Genomic DNA, 20,771 nt, shown 5'->3' on the forward strand with positions numbered 1-20,771 from the left:
AGAGAAGAACTACAGATGGCATCCTGTAAATGGTCTAGGAAAGTAAACTAACTTCTTATTAGGAAGCTCGAACTATCCCATGTGCAATTTGAATGCGTTTCAGTATTTACCTTCCCTTCAGTTATGACTGAGGAAATGAAACACTTCGACATGAGAGATCATGGTGAAAAGGGAAATATTTTAGAATAAATCTACTCATTTTTGGAAGGAAAAACAGTTAGGAAAAATAGAAGTTAGTTATATTTTGATGAGGTTATCTTTTAAATGGAGCAAAACCATTGATGAAGCCACATGTCTTTGTAAAAAGCCATACTTTTGGCTGAAAATATACGGTTTTACAATTTTTAAGTAATTTTTAGTTTTAAAAAAGATTTTAGTGGCTACAACAGTTTTTAAAGTGTATTTTAACACACTTTCTCCCAATATTTAGAATTCTCTTAAATTAAGTTGGTTGTAGAATAAAAGCTTGCTTTTAAAATGATCTTAAAAGTTCTTTCTTCACCAACCTGTCAACCAGTAGCTCAAATTTAGTATAACCATATTAAAAAAATTTAATTCTGCCTACACATGAGGATTATAAGTGTGGACGACACCTTCTTCTGGTGGCACAGATAGCACTGTTCTAATGCCAGGATATTGCCAACTGAGTTACCTCGCCATATCCTCCTGCTGGTAACTTCTTTCCTGAAAGTTAGTGCAATTGGGGGGGGGGGGGAGGGGGAGAGGGGACGGGGGTTTGCATAGATACAGGATCACTTGGAGAGGACATTAGCTATCCAGGTCTAGTTGCATTAATTCAATCTAGTAGCTTGCTACTCACTAAGAGCAAATCAAATCTGGTTAGCTGGGTTGTAGAAAACTCACATTTCATTAAAGAAAACCTACTTCCTATTTTTTAGTGGGGTGGAGGAAATAAAAGTATTATCGGCTAATTTTTGTTGTTCAGTCATCTCAGTTACATCTGACTCTTCATGACCCCATTTGGGGCTTTGACAAAGATACTGGAGCAGTCTGCCATTTCCTTCTCCAGTTCATTTTACAGGTGAGGAAACTGAGGCAAACAGGGTTAAGTGACTTGCCTGGGGTGTTTGAGGTCAAATTTGAATTCAGAAAAATGAATTTTTCTGACTCCAAGCCTGGTGCTCTATCCATCATCCCATCTAGCTGCTTTTATGTGCCAATTATGCTATCTGAAAGCATTTCTACAGCTCCCCAAGAGACTGAAAGACAGAGAAAATGACCAAAAATTGGGGTAAAACTTATGATAATATTTTTCTATTAAAAAAAATTAGATTCGGAAGGTTTTGGTTCCATATTACATAAATAGTGAGTGTGTGCATATATATATATATATATATATATATATATATATACACATATACATACATAGATATATGCACTTATATACACATGCAGCAAATATCTCTAGATCACCATATTTGCCTATGATCTATGAGTTGGGTTATTATTTTTGATCTAGACCTGGGTTTCATCCATTTGAGGGTAATCCTGGAAACTCCCTCCACTGAAACATCAGTAACTTATAACTTAAGAGTCTCAGAAAATTGCCTAGGGTTGCTGGAAAATGGAAAAAATTGCCCACAATTACAAAGAGTGAAGTGTTTGGGACGAATTTGAACTTGGATCTTCCTTTTCACTAAACCATGGTGCTTGTCATTGCTTATGACTGGAAGGCATCTATCTCTATATAACTCTCCCCATCTATATGTATTTATCACTATTTGGATATGTATATCTGCATGTGTGTGCACACATGTATATATGTATACACATATATGCATGCATGTACATTTGCACATATCCATACACACATATCCACAGAGACATATGGATGGAAAGTGTGTTATACAGATATATACATCTTTTGGGGATGGTATGTCTACTGCCTATGAGTTTTTTCTAAAGTCTCAGAACAAAATCTGACCACCCTCTGCTTGGATCCCTGAGAATGTGAATGCCCTGACTGTACGGTTTGGGTAAGTCTGGGTATGGAGGGATATTTCACACTGTTTGCCTAAGTAGCTCTAAGGAACCTTGCTCTTATCCTCTGGCCATCTTTTTTTTCTGGCCCCCACCCCACCCTAGCCCTTCTGTTATCTGTATCACCATTTTAGAGAAAAATAAATAAAATAAGTAGACCTTTCCATGACTGAATGACTAACTTTTCACTATTTGGCAAATTAAGAAAAACAAACCAAAACCCTATGTTTATAGTGCTCTAGTCCCAAAATGTTTTCCAGTCTGAACAAAAGACTATATAGATTAGGTCCTCAATGAGGCATTTTAATGCCATGTTACATTACAGAAAAAGACTTTAAAATGTATACTTCCTGAAAGCGTGCCTATCAATTTTATTATTTATTTTTGCAATGTTGCATACAACAGAAGGCAAAACACAAAGTTCTTTATAGGAAGAAGCAGATATATTCTTAAAGAACTAGATAAAGATTAAGATAAATTTGTGTTTAAGTGACATATTTGCAATTTTGAGAACTCATCGTGAGCAAACATCAGGATATGGCAGAAAATTTTTATGTCACTAACTACAGATCATGCAAAATGGAAAAATTGAATGTTTTGAGTTAACAGTTACTAATTTTTCTGTATTTAATTAATTAAATTAAGATTAAAAAGCTCAATTCTGTACCTCCCTTCTCCCCTTTCCCCGAGTTTTTTTTGTTTTGTTACATATTTTTTGCAAGTAAATAAAGAGTTTGTACCCGTACAATAGTTCAGCAACTGGGGAAGAGGTAGACTTTGAGGATCTCTCTTCTTAGATGCAGGAGTCACTAAATAAATACACCAGGGGTCCCCTTATCCCCTAATGAAAGACTAACCATGCTCCTACCAACAGTAGCAGATGAAAGCAATTGATTATAGACAAGTAAAACACTGGTATACTGAACACAAAATAGACCTGAGAATCCCAGTAAAGAAGCAAAAACAGGAACTATGTTACTAGCAGGTGCTTAAAAGAAATAGGAGATTTCCCTAGATCCTCTGTACCTTAGAAAAACGAATCTCTTTGGATTCGGAGTCCCCAGTTACGTGATCTAAAACAATTGTACGCCATACATTCCATGAATAGAAAACTTTGGGGTTGATTTTTAAAATGGTGCTTTGGGGGAAAATGGGAAGAAGGGAAAAGATTTTTAAAGAGCATGCAAGTTTTTCACCTCTCCCAAATACCCTGTTCTAGAGTTTGTGCAATGGCCTAAGGCAGGAGATTTGTCAGTCAATGTTCCTCACTTATTTCCTCCCACAGTGAAGAGTAAGGAAGACTCAGTCAATGAAAAGAAGTTAGTGTTAAGAGGGGAAAAAAATCCACCTCTTCAATAATGCATCTGGGTTAATATGTTTTAAGAACATGAATCAAAGTTGGTGGTGAGGATATTTCCAGACACTTACTTGATGATCTTGGTCTGAAAGGTCAAAAGGGAGTGAAAGCCATTTAAAACCAGAGATCTCAGAGAGCTAATGGGGAAGGGGAGGGAAGGGGAAGACCACCACTCAACTCTTCCAGTTCCAAAGACAAGTTGGGGATGGTTTCAGTGGCTGCCTCTCCCCACATGACCATGGACATGAGGAACAGCTCAGTAAGTTAAAGGTGGTCACTCCCAGAAAGCACAAGCTCTTCATTGTTACTCTTTTTTACCCATGGGCTTTAGGGCTAGCTGAGGCATTGTGTATATATGTCTGATGCATAGATCCTCCGCTCAGTTTTTCCTCTTTTCAACTCAAAAAAAAAAAAAAGGAATTAAAAAAAAACAACTTTTCATTCAAAGTCCTAAGGAATATTTCTTTCTCATTATTATTTTGAGATGATGCATCTCCATCCTTAGCTCAACATTTATCCAAGCACGTCTGAAGCCGTTCTGCGGTGGGAGGAGACAGGGTGTTCAGCAGGCTTTCTTCCACAAGCACACAGCTCCGCTTCAGCGACGGGCATGCTTCCAGCTCTGGAGGGAGGGCCTCCAGGTGGTTCCCAACGAGCTCTAGCTGCACCAGGTTCGTCAACTCCCCAATGAGGGGGGGCAGAGAAATCAAGCTATTCCTCCCCAAGAGTAAGGTCTGCAGCTTTTTGCACTGAAACAATCCATTGGGCAGCGTCTCGATCTAAGGAGAAATAAAGAGAACATGGAAACTGAAGGCTCAGCTCACAGAGGGAGAGTCTCCCTTGCTCTAGGAAAGACGCCACCCAGACCAGCCCCTAGAGTGAGGACCTTAACCTAGGGTCTGGGAACTTTCTGAAAAAAACAAATAAACAAACAAACAAACTTCAATAGCTGAATTTCGATACAATTAATTAACTTTGCATTTTACTTTATGCATCTAAAAACATGCTCACGGGAGTCCATGATGACAAAGGGTCTCTGCCAGCAGTCTTTCCTCAAATAGGGGTTGAGGCAGAAAGCAGAGGGGCAGGCTTGTGTGTTAGTAAATATGTGGTAGTCAGGAACCGAAGGGCTTAACTGAACTCACACCTGGCACTGATTCCTTGCCTCATCTTTCCATATTTATTGCATGTTATTCTCCTGTTCATGTACTGTGTTCCAGACACAGGCCAGACTTCTGGCTAACTTCCCATACAAGGCATTCTACTTCCTGCCCCTGTGCTTTTGGAAGCCTGACCCCCATTCTGGAATGTACTACCTCTTCACCTCTCTCAGAGTAAGAGTAAATAGCAATGGTTTCTATTCTGGCCAGAAACCCTGAGAGTCTTCCCCTCCCATGTGACTTTTTTTTTTTTGTGACTAGTTAAAAGAGGTCATTCTTTGCCTCATTTCTTACCTAGCCTTAATCACTGAATGGGTGTTTCCTCAATCAAACTGAGACCTGGAAAGACCTTCGTTTAAAAAAGACCAAGGGACCATCGCCAGTCATCCTGATCTATATATCTTGCCCCTGAACTCAGATGGTTCCAGAGGAGAGAATGAGGCTGGTGACCTTGCACAGTCCTCCCTCACTTAAATTCAATTCACATGCAAGTCATAGCATCACCTTCATAGTCGTCTTCAAGAATGAAGGACAGATAACACCACCTCACCTCTGTCTTTCTTCAAGGCTCAGTTCAAATGTTCTATGTTCATAGAACTTCAGTTCTAGGAGTCGATCTGTCTTGATCTTTCCCTACCCCAGCAGTTACTGATGTCCCACCCCATCTCAAAATTACCATAAATCAGGCTTAGAAAGGTACTAGAGAAACCTGTGATGTCATTAGGGAAAGTAAGGAACTTCCTCCACCAATGCCATTAAGGGCTTTCTCTGCCACTTGGCCTCAGAATTAGCTGTGGCACTGAGGGATTAAATGGGCTAGAAGCAAGACCTGAAGAGAGTCCCTTCTGTCTCTGAGGCCAGCTCTTTACCCATGCTCCCTCTGAACTATGCCTGGGCTAGGAAAGTCCCAGCTTTCACTCTGTTTCCATGAGATTCTGCTAGCATCTGCAGAGGTAAAAAATTTGTTCCTCCTTCTTTCTTCTCCATACTCTCAATTTTATCCACCCCAGCCCTGCCTTTCCAGTCAACATCCTCTTCCAGACTCCTTCTGCTTTGTGTACTTCAGAACTCCTGGACAAGATCCCCATCATCCAGCTAAGAAGAAAATGGCAAAAACACGCCAGTATCTGTGCCAAGAAAATCCCATGAACGAAAGTCCAGGGGGTCATGTAGAGTCAGTCATGGCTGAATGACTGAACAACAATGTCCAATCCAGCTTGTAGTCAGTCATTTATAGACCTGTGTCATTCTTTTTCCAGAGAGTTTGATGCCTGGATCACACTCTTCTTTCTCCTCCACCTTAAACCTTATGTTGATATTTGGGATGTCGAAGGGGCATCAACACTAATCATATCCACCCATCAGTCCCCATGACCTCAAGCTTCACTCCATGCTCACAACCCGGACCTCAACATTACTAAGCTGTCCCCTTTCCCAGACTTGCCTATCTCTATCCAAGGCATCACCATATTATCTTCCTCTCTTTGCTCTCCTTCATTCCACGTACCCAACCTGCGGCCAAGTCTTGCTGTTTCTCCCTTTGCAGCATCTCTCAGATGAGACCCCTTTTCTCCCCTCATGCAGTGACCACTCTAGTTCCAGCCCCTTCCACTTCTTGCCCAGATTATTCCAACAGCTTCCTCCCTCTGCTCCAGTCCATCCTTCACACGGATGCCAGAGGAATTTTCCTTTCCTGCAGATCATGATTCCTCTACTCAATTTACCCTCAATGGCTATCTATTGCCCCTAGGGTAAAGTAGAAATACCTCTACCTAGCTTTTAAAGCCTTTTCTGACCTGGCCGCAACATGCCTTTGCACCCTCACTGGATTACACATTGTGTGATCCAGACAAACAGCCCTCCTCTCTGTTCCTCCTGAAGGACATTGCATCTTCCATCTCTGCACCTTTGCACTGGCTTTCCCCCCATGCCTGCAGTGCACTCCCTCCTCTTGGCCTCCACCACACAGAATCAGTCTATTCCTTTAAGACACAACTCAGGCACTGTCTGCTCCATAATGCCCTCCCTTCCAAACTATCTTGTGTTGGATCTATTTATATTTATTACATATTTAATATCTTACCCATTAAAATGTAAACTCATTAAGAGTAGAGATTGTTTAATTCTTTACAGATACCCCCAGAACCTAGCAAAGAAAATGCTTCATTAATATTTGTTTCTTGATCAATGATCTGAAACTCTGCAATTCCTCTATGATTGTAAACTCCTATTTGGGCATCATTCTGTTGAACTTATTCTTCCCAAACACAGGTGAGACTTGGCTGGAAGGGGGCTGTGGAGGCCATTGAATCCAAGCTCCACATTTTACAGGTAAGGAGGCAAAGCGACTTATTTAGCATCATACAGCTAGCAAGTATCAACAGCAGGATCTGAGCCCAGGCCTTCCTAGCTGCAAGCTCAGAGCCTGATCCACTGTACCAGGAGGCCTCCCACTGACATGATCTTCATCTTCCCCATGGCTTCCAGTCCTTCTCCTCATGCATGTCTTCTCCAACCACATCCCACCTTCTCTTCTTGAATCTCTCGGCCCACTGTCCTTCTGCATTTCCTGCCTTGCCAAACCCCAACATTCAGTCCTCTTCCATTCTCCTACTCAAATGCTGTTGAACACTGCTATAGAAGCTGAGTAACCTCTCCTACTAAGTTTGTAATGGATTTACATTATTTAATTTTAATAGGGCCGTCACTGCTTCGTGACCAGCCCTTTATCTTTCCCTGGCTGAACTCTGCACAACACCTATTACAAATCTTCATCTTCCTTATTCCCTACCGCATGGTTCTTTTCTCCTAGAAAAAGCTGTCTAAACTACTTAACCCTTTCACTTCCAGACCTCCCTCTTAGCCCCTTGCAATCTGAATGTCTCTAAAGCACTTCCAAAGTCAATATGTCTGGCCTTCTATAGTGCGGGGTGGGGAAGGAGGAAGGGAGGGAGATAGTGCAGAACTTAAAATGCAACAAAAATAAATGAATAATTTTAAAAAAAAGCAACAAATTCAACACATCCAAAGCAGACATCATCGACTTTCCTACTAAACCCACTCTCCCAAACTTCCTTATTCTTGCTGAGGGCACCATCATCCTTCCAGTCACTCAGGTTTGCAATATTGCTGTTGTTTTCAATCTTTTATTCACCCCCTATATCCAGTTTCTGGGAGGAGGCAAATTGTTGGGTTTTATCTTCTTAACTATCTGGTCATTCTTGTATATTTTATTGGGAAGTTTAATCCATTGACAAAGTTATAACTGTTGGATATTTATTTTCTTCTACTTAATTATATTGTATTGATTTTTCACTTTCCTAGGTCTCTGTGATTAGCTTTGCTTAGGATAATTTGATTCCAGTCTCCATCTCCTGGCTTTTCCTATCTCCCCCTCCTGTTTCTTGCTGTGTCCCAAGTTCTTGAATTCACTTAATTTTTTTTATTTATTTATCCTTATAGTCTATTTCCTTTTCAACAATACAGCACAATTCTGAATCCTTAACATCTCATTCCATCCCCACCCCAGCCAATCATTCCTTTTATACTGAGTGACATTCACTTGTGGCATCCTTTCCCAGTAAGTATTAATTAACTTCTCTGTGTTTATTTCTTTCCACTTTGGTCTAATCTGAAATCTAGCTTGCCATTCACAGCATCATGGGACCTTTTTTAGAGCTTACTCTGAGAAATGTGTCTCCTGAGATACATACCCCCTCCCCCAACAAAATGAATTTTTATCTCACTCTTCCATATTCCCAGGCAGGTCAAGGAATCCAAAGGATAGAAGAGACTGGCTTTGTCCCACTTCCCCTACAAACACAATGATGCATTTATAATGTAATGTAGATTTTAGTGCCCAGATTATTAATTACATTCTTTATCCTTTGTGTGGCCTGATTCTTTTAAATAGTTGTAATGGGAATGTAAATTTTAAAGATCTTCCCTGCCTCTAGGCTAAAGTGCACCTGGAGCCTGGGGTGGGAGGCTTGTTTTTCAGTAGATACTTCTTGATTGGCCAGTGAGTCAATAAGATTGTTACATTCTCTGAGCCAGGAGAAGGCTATATAAGCCTTGATGTGTAGCTTTGTTTTGGGGGCTCACTTTGAGAAGTGTTCTGTGATTTGTTATGGAATCTGGGAAGCCGTTGTCTGGAGCGCCCCCCTCTGCCCCCTGCTTTGAAAAACCCAGATGTTGAAACCCAGATGTTGACTGGGTATGGATGTAATGGTTGGACAGTTTGGAAATCTGTCTACTTGATCTGTTTCTGTCTTGATAATTCTGTCTCTATATTCTGAAGTTCAGGGTGCTGACCTCTTTCCTCTGAACTAGGTAAATGATACATCTATGGCTGATTAAAGTAAGCTTGTTAACCCATCTTGAGTTGCTTTCCTTTATCAAAGCAGATCCAAGAACCTGTGTGAGCAGCCACCCTGAGGACGCTGGGGTGCTTGCTGCTACAATAGTCCTCTTAGATCTTTTCTCTCTCTCAATAGTGGATAGAGCACTGGACCTGGAGTCAGGAAAACCCAAGTTCAAATCTAGTCTCAGACATTTACAAGCTGTGTGACTGACCTAGAGCAAGCCACATAACTTCTGTCTGCCTCAGTTTCCTCAATTATAAAATGGGGATAATAATAGTACCTACCTTGTAGTATTGACATGAAGATCAAATAAGGTATTTGTAAAGTGCTTAGCACAGTGCCTAGAACACAGCAGTGGCTATATAGATGTTTACTCCCTTCTCTTCCTTTCCCTTTTCTCATTAATTCTTCCCCCATGTAAGAAAAACTCTGAACAATAGCCTAGTCTTGATCTAGAACCACGAGTTAACTTTCTTGCTTAGTCCTTCTCTGTTGATGGTACTTACTTAGCTTTCTTATGTTTCTCCTCTTTAAAATGTTTACATGCTGAAGTCTGTTCACCTGTGGTCTCTTTCGAAGGAATGACCTATTTGTTGAATGTCTATTTTCATTGGAAAGAATATTCAGCTTTAAAAGATGTAATTTTAGCATGCATCTCATCTTTGGAAAAAAAAATCATTCTGAAAATTAATCCTTTAAGTTGTTATTTCCTTGTAGATAAACAGGTATCTTGGATTATGCATATTTATTTTCTTAATAATTAAGGGCTATCTTAATTATTCATAATACTTTTCATTTTGACACAAGTATAACCACTGTATTCCCTAGTGACTGAACCATAAGGTTATATTCTTTAGGTGATTTGTGGATTTTGTGAATCAGAACTTTTCTTTCAGTTTTCAACATTTCTGGGCAATTGTCTTGTATTTTTCTTGTACTTAGGCTCTCTACTTCATCCTGTTTTTTTTTTTTCCATGAGACACAGGTCTCATGTTATTTCTGAATATACTATCCTCAATGTTGGTAACTTTGATTAGAAAATGCATGTAATTCATCCAATTTTATTTTTGCCAAATCTTCCTCTGAAAAGTATTTCTGAGAACTATAGTTGCATTTTGTCTTCAAAGTCTCTGTTTTGAAAACATCTTCTGCTATATGTTCTAAATTACCTATTATTTGCATTTGTCTTATTTTTCAGATTTCCCCTGCTATGACATTCCTTTCCTTCCCTATCTTGACCTTTTTTTCTAGTAATGTCTGATTCTTTGTGACCCTTTTGGAGTTTTCTTGGCAAAGATACTGGAGCGATTTGCCATTTCTTCTCTAGCTCATTTTACAGATGAGAAAACTGAGGCAAACAGAGCTAAGTGACTTTCCTAGGATCACACAGTCAGTGTCAGAGGCCAGATTTGAACTCAAGAAGATGAGTCTTCCTGACTCCAGGCCTGCTACTCTCTGCACTATGGTGCCACCTAGCTGTCTAATCTTGACCTTACAGTTAACTTCACCCAGTCTTTCGCTCTTGAATTTCTTGCTCTCCCTTTCTTAAACTCCAGCCCATATGCTCCTCCACTCCTGTAATCACATGCTGAATCAAGCCAGAAGTCATGAAAGTGTATATACTTGGTGTGCTACAAATCCATATTCATCCAACTTTGACTGGGTGCCCTTAATACAGCAACGGAATTCTCCCTAATTGATTTGCTGCTTCAATCCCCAAAGATGCTGTATAACATCTTTTTTCTCCTTTCAATTACTGCACTCAGGTAAGTACCTCACCTTCTCTTCCTCTTCCTTAGCTCCTACTTCCTCTCCTCGACCCTTTTCGTTCTATTTTCTGACCTCATCATTCAACTGAAATGCTCCTTCCAAAGTTATTTTCTCTCAAGAATTAACTAATAGTATTTTCTCAGGTCTCACAATTAAAAAACCCAAAATTTCTTCTATTTTTCCTGTTCTCCCTTAGTTCTAGTGCATTCCCTTTGAGATGACCTGCAACACATCTTGTATGCACCTAATTATTTGCCCATTGCTTCCCCATTAGGTCGTGAGCTCCTTGAGGACAGGGATTATTTCCATATCCCCAGCACTTAGTACCTGGCACATAGCAGCTGCTTGAGAGATGCTTGCTGATTCGACTCTGCCCTAGCAGTTGGGGCCCAAGGAAGGGTGGGTGAGGAGTTGGAACTGGGACAACCTCAATGTCTACTAAAGCAAATTCCAGAAGTGAAGGTTGGTTGTTGATTGGTACAGAATGATGGAGGGTGTTCAGGTGCTTCAAGTTACTCAGGGAAAGCTCCTCAAAGAAGCAGATTTTGAGCTGATTTATCAAAGATGAGAAGAGTGTAGCAAAGTGGCCAGAAGAAAATTGGCTTGGTTGGGGCAGTAACGCCGACTCTGGAGAGGAGGACAGCAGTTAAACTCATAGGAAGAATGGGAGAGGGATGCCTTAAAGAACCATTGACTCTGCACATATCTAGTGTACATTCAATTGTTTACATGTTGTCTCCCCCACTGGAAGGAGTTCCTTGAAAGCAGGTTCTGTTTTTGCCTTTTTTTTTTCATTCATCCAGCGCTTAACCCCATGCCTTGGCACACACAGTAGGTGTTTGGTAAATGACTGGTTGACCAAATGACTTTGTATGGACATATCTATTCTATTTCTCTATATAGCCTCCTTCTTCGATGATAGTTTCTGAGGCAAGAGTCAGACAGTAAATAATCTGAGAGCATCTCATCAGCCCTATGACTCCTACAGGCGTTTTCCAATTTGAATCCATAAACATTTGTTCAGTATTGATTGTATGGGGGCCCTGTGCTCAGTACTGGGACTGATGCAAAATCACAGAGAAAAGGTGTCCCTTGTCCTCATGCAACTGAAGGGTTTACATATGGGGACATGACACAAATACAAAAATGCCTATAACAAAAACACTACACCATTTTTCTTATGGTCATTTATGGTCCGCAAAGCACTTGGCAAACACCTCAATAATACCAGGAAATGAAGTGCCATTATCTTCATTTTTCAGAAGAAGAAACAGAGGCTAAAAGGCTGACCTTCCAAAGAGCACACAGAAAGCAAGTAGCGGAACTGGGGCTCGAACTCAGCTCTTCTTATTTCAAATCCAGAGCTCGCTAAGTTATATGGGAGGTGGAAACAAAATGAGATATGATGTCAGAGGGAGAAAATTCATTAACAGTTGGAAGGCAGCATGATGCAGTGGGAAGAATATTAAATATGGAGTAAACGTAGTCAAATCCTGGCTTTGCCATATCTCTCTGGGCCTCAGCTTCCTCAACTGTAAAAATGAAGAGGGCAAACTAGCTGGCCTTGTTTTAAGGGTCAACAGACCCTATCATCAAGGAAGGTTTTACGGGATCAGATGGCATCTAAACTGGACTTTGAAGGAGAAACATTCAATGACTGGAAGGTGGGGGGGGGGGGGTAGGGAGAGAAGAATATTCCAAGCATTCAAGGCAGCAAGACCAAAGTATGAAGGTAAGAAAGCTCAGGGTCTAAGTGGGAGAGGGAGGGTGGAAGGTCATGGGATCATCTCCTTGGAGAGAGGACATACAAGCAACACTGCATCCATTTTATAGAGGAAGGAAAGTGTGGTTGAGAAAAGGAGATGAGTTACTGACGGTTGAGTGTTTAGTAAATGTCAGACCTGGCCCTCAAGCCTTAATCTTCTGGCTACAGTTTAATTCTTTTCCCTTCTTCTAAAATAACCAGTAATCACTGGGTGGTAATGCCATATAAGCCCACATGTTCCTAAGGAGAATTCTGCCTTAGGGGATCAGTTATTTGGACAAATGAAAGTACACTTGAATGGAAGAGCCACATTTGTTCAAGGTACTTTTTTTTTAATGAATATATGAGGATCCTATTCCCATGACTTTCTCATAGAACATAAAAGCACATATTCTGATGGCCAATTCAGATTTGAGTCTTTGAATTTCCAAGTTTGGCAAATGTCAGTTACTCCATGGGCTAAATTCAGCCTAGGCTCAGATAACAAGTAAATCAATTGTAATTTATGAGTTCTGCCCTGATGACAACAAATTCATGTTTTGGTGAGTTTCTTGTAAAGTCTCTCTGAGATCCCCTTGGGAAGTGGTGCATATCTAGACAGAAAGCCCCTGAATACTTAAGCTTCCTTGGCTGGGAACCCCTCTCCAGGCCAGTCCTAAGGAGCTTTAGAACCCTGTAATCTTTTAAACTCTTGAATTTTCCTTCTATTTTCAGAACAGCTTTGCTCTTTCTTTTTAGAGGACCAAAGTGTCAAAGGGATAAGATAACTTATCTTGCCTGAAAAATCAACTTTAACATTTGCCTTCCTAATTTTCTAGTAAATCTCTTATGTTTCATGGCATTCTCAAATTAACTGCATGGGGATGATGCACAGAAACACAACAGAGGTGGCTTAAAAAGGAGACATTTTGGAAGACAGAGCAAGGTGCTTCTAGTGACGTTTTACAAAAAAGGCAAAACAGTCATGATCATATGTCAGGTCTGGGATCCTTTTGATGTAAGAATTGTAAGAAGAATCCTTTGATTCTCCTACTGAAGGACAGACCTGAGCTCAGAATACTTTCTACAGCATGTACTCTAGGCTGCCACTCAGCACCTCATTGCAATGAAGAGAATGCTGGTCCTGGAGTCAGGAGGCCCCAAGCTCACATCAAAGCTCAGACACTTACAAGCTATATGACCCTGGGCAAGTCACTTCATCTCCGCCTGCCTCAGTTTCCATATCTGTAAAATGTGGATAACAGAAACACCTACCTCCTATGGGGTTGTTGTGAAGCTTGTAAAGTATTTTTTTAATTAATTTTTTTTTTTTTTGCTTTTTGGAGGGCAATCGGGGTTAAATGACTTGTCCAAGGTCACATGGCTAGTTTTTGTGTTAAGTGTCTGAGGCTGGATTTGAACTCAGGTCCTCCTGACTTCAGGGCCAGTGCTCTATTCACTGCGCCACCTAGCCGCCCGTAAAGTATTTATCAAACCTTAAATCACTACAGAATTGCTGTCACCAGCTCCTAATGCAACAGCTCTCAAATTCAAAGTATCCAAAACACAGCTTGGAATCTTCCCCTCCCTCCTTTCCTACTCCTAACTATCTCCACTATGTCTGTTGAGGGCATCCTCAGCCTTCCAGTCACCCAGGTTTTCGACCTTGGGAGTCAAACTCCCTGACTCTTCCCCTTTCTCTTCACCCCTCATATTCAAGCAGGTGTCAAGTCTCAGCAATTCTACCTCCATAATATATCTGTCTCTTCCCTTCTCTCCTCTCATATGGTCACCACCCTCTTTCAGACAATTATCTGGTCTACTGCTATGATATTCCTAAGAGACTCTCCTGAATGCCATCTTCTCTCCCCCCCGCTCCCCACCTTTCATTTCGTCCTCCAATCCAATAGTAGGCTGTTATTCCTAAAGCAAAAAGTCGGATCATCTCACTTCTCCTGATCAAGAAGTTCCAGTGCCTTCCTATAATGTTAATGGAATAGGAAGATCTTCCCTGTCCATTAACTGGCCTATGCAACCCCACATCAATCACAGATGTCTTCCTGCTTTCACAGCTGTGATACATCCTGAGTCACACAGAGCCCCTTGGGGGAGAAGCTTGCTTGGCGGGGCGGGGCTTGCTTGCAGGAAGGCTTTCACACCTTTTGGTACAGAGCTAATTAGGCACTGAGCCACCTTGGGTTGTGATGCCTTCTGGCTCTGAGCCTACACTATATACTGGAAGGTTGGTATTTTACTTTGGGGAGTTCACTTATGAGGACTTCTTGATTCCCTGGACAGGACCCTGAGTAGCCTTTGTTAAAAGCTCCCCCCAATTACTCAGAGGTTTGCGCTCTCTCAATCTGGTGGTGTATGTAGGTGGTTGTATTAACTTTGTTCAGACAGTAGGAGCCCTGCTTGTTGAATCTTTGTGCTAATTTCTCTGCTTGTATTTTCTACTTATCTATAATTAAAGTAAGATCCTTAATCCCTTTAAAGCTGAATTTCCTTTAGCAACTTGTATCAAGAACCTGTGCTAGCAGGCCATCCTGGGTGTGCTAGGGTGCTTGCTAATACATATTAATATATAATAATATAATATTAATACATATTAATATAAATATAATATATAATACATATCAATAAAACATTAAATTAACTTATTATTTAGTTTATTCAATTAAATTATTAATTAATAATATGTATTAATAAAATATTAAAATGTATTAATATAATATATACTACATATTAATATATAATAATATAATAATAGCATTTCCCCCTTTGGTTTAAGGGTCTGCTGTTGTTTTTGTCTGGTTGTTTTTCATTCTTTGTGGCCCCATTTGAGGTTTTTTTGGGCAAATATAATGGAGTGGTTTGCCATTTCCTTCTCCAGCTCATTGTACACATGAGGAAACTGAGGCCAACAGGATGAAGTGACTTTCCCAGGGTCACACAGCTAGTAAGTGCCTGAGACCACATTTTAACTCAGGTCTTCCTGACTCCAGGCCTGGCATTCTAGCTGTACCCTCTATGAACTTGATGGTCTAAGGCAAACAGGTCTAAATGTTGCACCTTCCAGATGACATTCCATCTCCTCCCTGGCCCTTTGCCTAGGCCACCCTTGTGCCCACAATATAATCTGTGTAGTTTCACCCTTAGCTTCCTTCAAAGCTTAGCTCCAATGTCACTTCCTAGAGAAATTCTATTCTGATCCCCTCCCTTATTAATGAGTGTCCCCCACCCAGAAATCACCTTGTACTGTACAAATTCTAGCATGCATGTTCATGCTGTTTTCTCCCACAACTAGTATGCAGTAAGCATGTAATAAATGCTGATTGAAAGACTCTTCTGGAGCAGGCCCAGAATTTTCACATCCCCTCACTAATATATGTGCGTGGCATTCCTCCTCCACCTTTTGAAATTCTACCCTGATTCAAGACCTAGGCAATGATACTTCATTCATAAAAAGGGATCTCCCCCTCGGTTGGCCTCAGCACTCTGAGCCTTTATCACACTCTGTCTGGCATCACCTTTGCACAAGCCCCCTTCCCAGAATGGAGGTGTCTTAAGGCTGAGGCTTAAGTCTAAGGCTGTATCTTCTTAATGACAACAGCTTGCATTTATATACATAGCAATTTAAGGCTTGAAAGTCCTTTCTTCACAACAATCCTTTGAGCCAGGTAGAGTGTTCTCCCCCATTTTATATGTGAGAAAACAGGCTCTGAGAGAAGCCCACGGCTATACAAGGTTCCAGATTTTAAGTCTCACACTTTCTTGTCTAAGCCATGCCCAGCTGCTACTCACTGATGCTCATATCCCCACCAGGCACAGCAGCAAACACAGGAAGAACCCAGGCCTTCCTGAGGGCCAGGATGTCCACCCCCAGCTGGAGCTCACAAGCCAACTGTGACCCCATGGATAAAGCCTGGGGAGCTGCTGGAAGCACATAAGGCTTAAGTGACTTAAACACAGTCACACAGTCAGTGGCAGAAGTGGGGATTTGAACCTGGGTCTTTTTGGGTCAAGCCCAGCACCCTAACCCCTGTGTCATGCTGCCTCGATACCCAGGACACATCTATGTACCAGATATCTGTTATTTCATCAGTGTGGGACACTTCAGGTGAAGAAACTTCCTCTAGACAGAGCTCTGGAATCTCTGGGTGACTCAGAGATATCCGGGGTTAAGTGACTTGGGCAGGACCACAGAACCAATGTATGCCTGAAGGAGGACTTAAACCCACATGTTCCTAACTCCCAGGGTCTGCTCTTTATCCATTATGCCACTCTGTTTATCAGCTGGCACTGTCTACCTACCTGCCTACTTTTCTGTCAATTTATTTGCCTCCCTCCCCACCTATCTGCCTCCCTTCCCAAATATCTGCTTCCCTTCCCAAATATCTGCCTCCCTCCCCACCTATCTCTTTCCCTTCCCAAATATCTGCCTCCCTCCCTCCCAATCTTCCTCCTTCTCCACCCATCTGCCTCCCTCCCCACGGATCTGCCCATCTGCTTTTCTGCCTACCTCTCTACCTGTTCACCTGCTTAACCTATCCACCTATCTATAGTGCTGAATACCTTCCCTGGTCTTACAAGGACACTGGTTAAGTGGTGGAAAATAATGCCAGAACGCTGGGAAAAGGAGTGAGCCAAGCCACTTACATAGTTGTCTGTCACTGCAAAATACAGCAGGTTGGTCAGGAACTGGATCTCCTCGGGGATGAAGGTGAGGTTGTTGTAGCTGAGGTCCAGGTGGGTCAGTTTGGTGCAGAGGAAGAGCTGCAGCGGCATGTTCTCGATCTTGTTGTGGTCCAGGTACAACTGCTCCAGGTTGGCGAGGGTGCCGATCTGGGCGGGAATGTAGGCGATGTGGTTGTGCCACAGCTTTAAGCAGGAAAGGTTCTGGAGATGCTGGAAGCTGATAATCTCTTCGATGGTTTTGAGATTGTTTTCTTTCAAGTTTAATTCGTGCAGATGGATGAGGCTGAAGATGGAGTGAGGAATGCGCTCCAAGTCACAGTTGATGAGTTCCAGACTTTTCAGATTTATCATCTTTTTTAAATTATTCAACACCACCAGCTTGTTTCCCTCATTGTCAAGGGACAATTTCTGCAGCGCAGGCAGCGTGTCGGTGATCACCTGGGGGATGCGGGACAGAGTACTCTTTAGGTAAAGTGTCCTCAGGCTCTTGAGGTCCTGAAAGCCCTGGGAGGGGCTCTGTACTGGGCTCAACGGGCTCAAGGTGTCAGATATTATGTAGCCGGAGAGATAAAGTTCCTTGAGGTTTTTAAGGTGAAATATCCAACGCGGAATCTTCCCCCTCTCTGTAAATTTCAGGCGCAGTATTTTCAAATTGTCTTCCAAAAAGTTCAGCGCAGGGCGGTCCACCAGGAGGGAGGAATGGTAGAGGTTGAGCTCTTTGAGGTTGACCAGCGTGGAGATGGAGGGCGGCAGCTTGACCTCGGGGATCAGCTCCAGGGTGAGCACCTCGATCTCGGTCAGCTCGAAGATGTTGTCGGGGAGCCCGCTCAGCATGAACAGATGGAGTTCCACCTTGTCCTGGGCGTTCCGCACCAGCTTGTTTTTCAGCTTCTCCATCGTCCATTCGTTATTGAGGTTGATCTGTTTCAGCTTGTTCTCACTCACTTCCGAGAGAAAGATGGAGAAGCGCTTGGAGTAGAGAGGGTCGTATTGGTCTGCCAGGTGAAGGATGAAGGCGAAGTCATTCTTGACATCGGGGATGTCGCTGTAGTTGCTTTTCTCTCGCAACGCCTCGAAGGAGTATTCCTTGAGGGAACTCCTCAGCATCCACCACAGGCTGTATGAGGACGTGAGACCGTAGAAGATAACCATGATCACGTAAAAGGAAGCGAGTACCTGGAATATCTCCGCTAAGGCATAGACGCAGTGGTAGCGCTTATAGCCCGTGAAGGCCTGCATGTCAATGATGCAGTCGATTTCTAGGGTGATATAGGTCAAAAAATACGGGACATAAGCTATGATGATGATGAATAAAATGACTTTGATAATGATCTGCCTCATGTACACTCTATAGATGACGTCCTTCTGTTCCACGTGAAGTCGGAACCTTTTTACTTTTTCAAAGATGGCTTTCGCCTGCTCCCCTTCTTTTTTGTCCAGGACGCTGGAGGTTGGGCTTTCGAGACCCGACTCCATGCTTGCCTGCCCGACCAGTAACGACTGCTTGCTAGTATTGATGTTTGCAGCTAAGCCAGAGGTTGAAAAGAGACCCCTGGACTTTCTGAGCGGGACACTCACAGACTGTTCAGCTACGGTTTCCGAAAGGGCGCGAGTGGTCCAGGGAGAGTCGAAGCACTTATGAAGGATGGAGACGAAATGCTCAATTCTGGAACTGGTGCTGGGGTAGTGAAGCCAGAAATTACTGCACGCGGCAAAAATGAGGGTGTGCAGGAGCACCAGGTAAGGGAAAAACTTGGCGAACCAATGGAGCTGCTTCTCGTAGCACACGGCATCAATGTAGGAGTACTGCTGCCTGTGAAGGTCGTTCTGGATCCGGATCGGCGGCGTCACTTGGGACAGGGAGCTCGAGGGGGTGCTGTTGAGTTTAAGCACATCCAAAGGCACTACACAACGATTGTTGAATTCTACTTTACAGGGAAGACAGCACAAGATTTTGGTATCAGCAAGCTGAAGAGCTCCAGACAACACCGCAACCAGCAGCATGATTAGGGTGAGATAGTACCAGAAGACGTCCCACCATGGTTTCAGTATGTGACAGGAGGACTGGGCGTCTGCTATGTATTTGAGCTCTGATAGTGAGAGCATGGCGTTCACTTGGAAGGAGACAGCAACTGGAAAAGAAGAGCAAAGGAAAATCAGCGCAGCAGGGATCTCCATCGCTTCCAACCACATGAGGTAATCATGGACCTCCATAACTAGCTATAGACAGCCCTTTAAGGTCCACAGGGCGCTTCACAAAGATCATCTCGCTTGGTGCTCACGACAAACTGGTCTGTACGTGCTATAATTATTCCCATTTTTGAGATGGAGAAACTGAGGTTGAATGACACAAGGTTAGGATATGTCAGAAGCTCAAGTCTTTCTGGCTCCAAATCCACCAGTCTATCCACTGGGCCACCTAGCTGCCATAATGATAATTGATGATAATAATAATAATAGCATTTATATAGTGTTTTAAAGTTTTAAAAAAGTGCTCCAAAATATTATCACCTTTTATCTTCATAACAAATTTGGGAGAGAGGTGCTATTACCCCCCCCCCCATTTTGCAGATGAGGAACCTGAGGCAGGCAGAAATGAATTAAATGACCTGCCCAGGGTCACACAGCTAGTAAATGTTTTGAGGATGGATTTGAACTTAGGTCTTCCTGACCAGGGCCAGAGCACTCTGTTCACTGTATCACCTACCCCTCTCCTCCTCTTCTTTTCAGTTTTTTTTTTTTCCAGTAACGTCTGACTCTTCTTGGCAGAGATACTAGAGTGGTTTGCCATTTCCTTCTCCAGCTCATTTTACTGATGAGGAAACTGAGGCAAACAGGGTTAAATGACTTGCCCAGGGTCACACAGCTAGGAAGTATCTGAGGTCAAATTTGAACTCTACCCACTGTATTATCTAACTGTTATTATCAATCCCCTACATCACCTACCTGCCTCTAAATATAATCTTTACATCCCAAAAGGAGATGATGGGATAGCTAAACAAATTTTTTATTAAATACATCACCTTTTTAAGAAGGAATAAGTTGAAGGCAGGTGGATGGGTTGACTAGCCAAACCACTTGCCTGGTTTTTACTGGGACTCTCTCAAGGCTGTCCTAGGCAGGTCAAGTCCTCTAGAAAGAAGAGGCCAGACTTGGCTTGGGGACCTTGGGAGAGAGCCTTCTTCTTACATGACCAGATCCACACCTGAGCCTCTGGGCAAGGAGGAAAGGGGTGGCACTTGATAACGGACCCTTTACCCTCACCAAATTCTATTCACAGTTGAGCTTCTAAAGAAACACAGGCCAAACTTTTTTTTTTAATTAACAGTAGGTACGTTGTTCTCAGAACATTTCCAGTCTATTTTCTTTTCCTTGAGGAGTCTGAATAAAATCCTCAGAATTTGGGGTGTGTTATCCCCCATGAGCCTGACCTTCACTCAACCCAGGGGATCTCCTCTGCCACACACAGCCCTGTGGAGCAGCAATTCTCAAGCTGGGGCCCAGGGACAAAGTCCATAGAAAGAATTCAGGGGGGTCTGTGAACTTGGATGGGAAAAAATTACAATCTTATTTCATTACAATCGGTTTCTTTGACAATCCTGTATATTTTATTTTATATATTTAAAAACATTTTTCACAGAAGGGGGGCCATGGGCTTCACCAGGTTGTCAAAAGAC

General features: G+C 42.3%; 1 protein-coding gene across 5 annotated transcripts in view; it reads right to left on the bottom strand.

Moving 5' to 3' along the window:
* Positions 1-2,352: 2,352 nt before the first annotated feature.
* The window catches only part of LOC138165491 (volume-regulated anion channel subunit LRRC8B-like), a 97,174-nt gene continuing 78,755 nt past the window's right edge, over positions 2,353-20,771 (bottom strand). For all 5 annotated transcript variants that reach the window (XM_069093886.1, XM_069093882.1, XM_069093884.1 and 2 more), the window contains 2 exons: positions 17,056-19,226; positions 2,353-4,137 (listed from right to left, as the gene is read on the bottom strand). In XM_069093886.1, coding sequence (XP_068949987.1) covers positions 3,865-4,137; positions 17,056-19,200 — 2,418 coding nt within the window. In that variant the 5' untranslated portion in view covers positions 19,201-19,226 and the 3' untranslated portion in view covers positions 2,353-3,864. The remainder of the gene's footprint in view (positions 4,138-17,055; positions 19,227-20,771) is intronic.

This window comes from Petaurus breviceps, unplaced genomic scaffold (assembly GCF_028583685.1).
Source record: "Petaurus breviceps papuanus isolate PSGF00001 unplaced genomic scaffold, PetGlider_PUasm1.0 209, whole genome shotgun sequence".
NCBI lineage: Eukaryota > Metazoa > Chordata > Mammalia > Diprotodontia > Petauridae > Petaurus > Petaurus breviceps.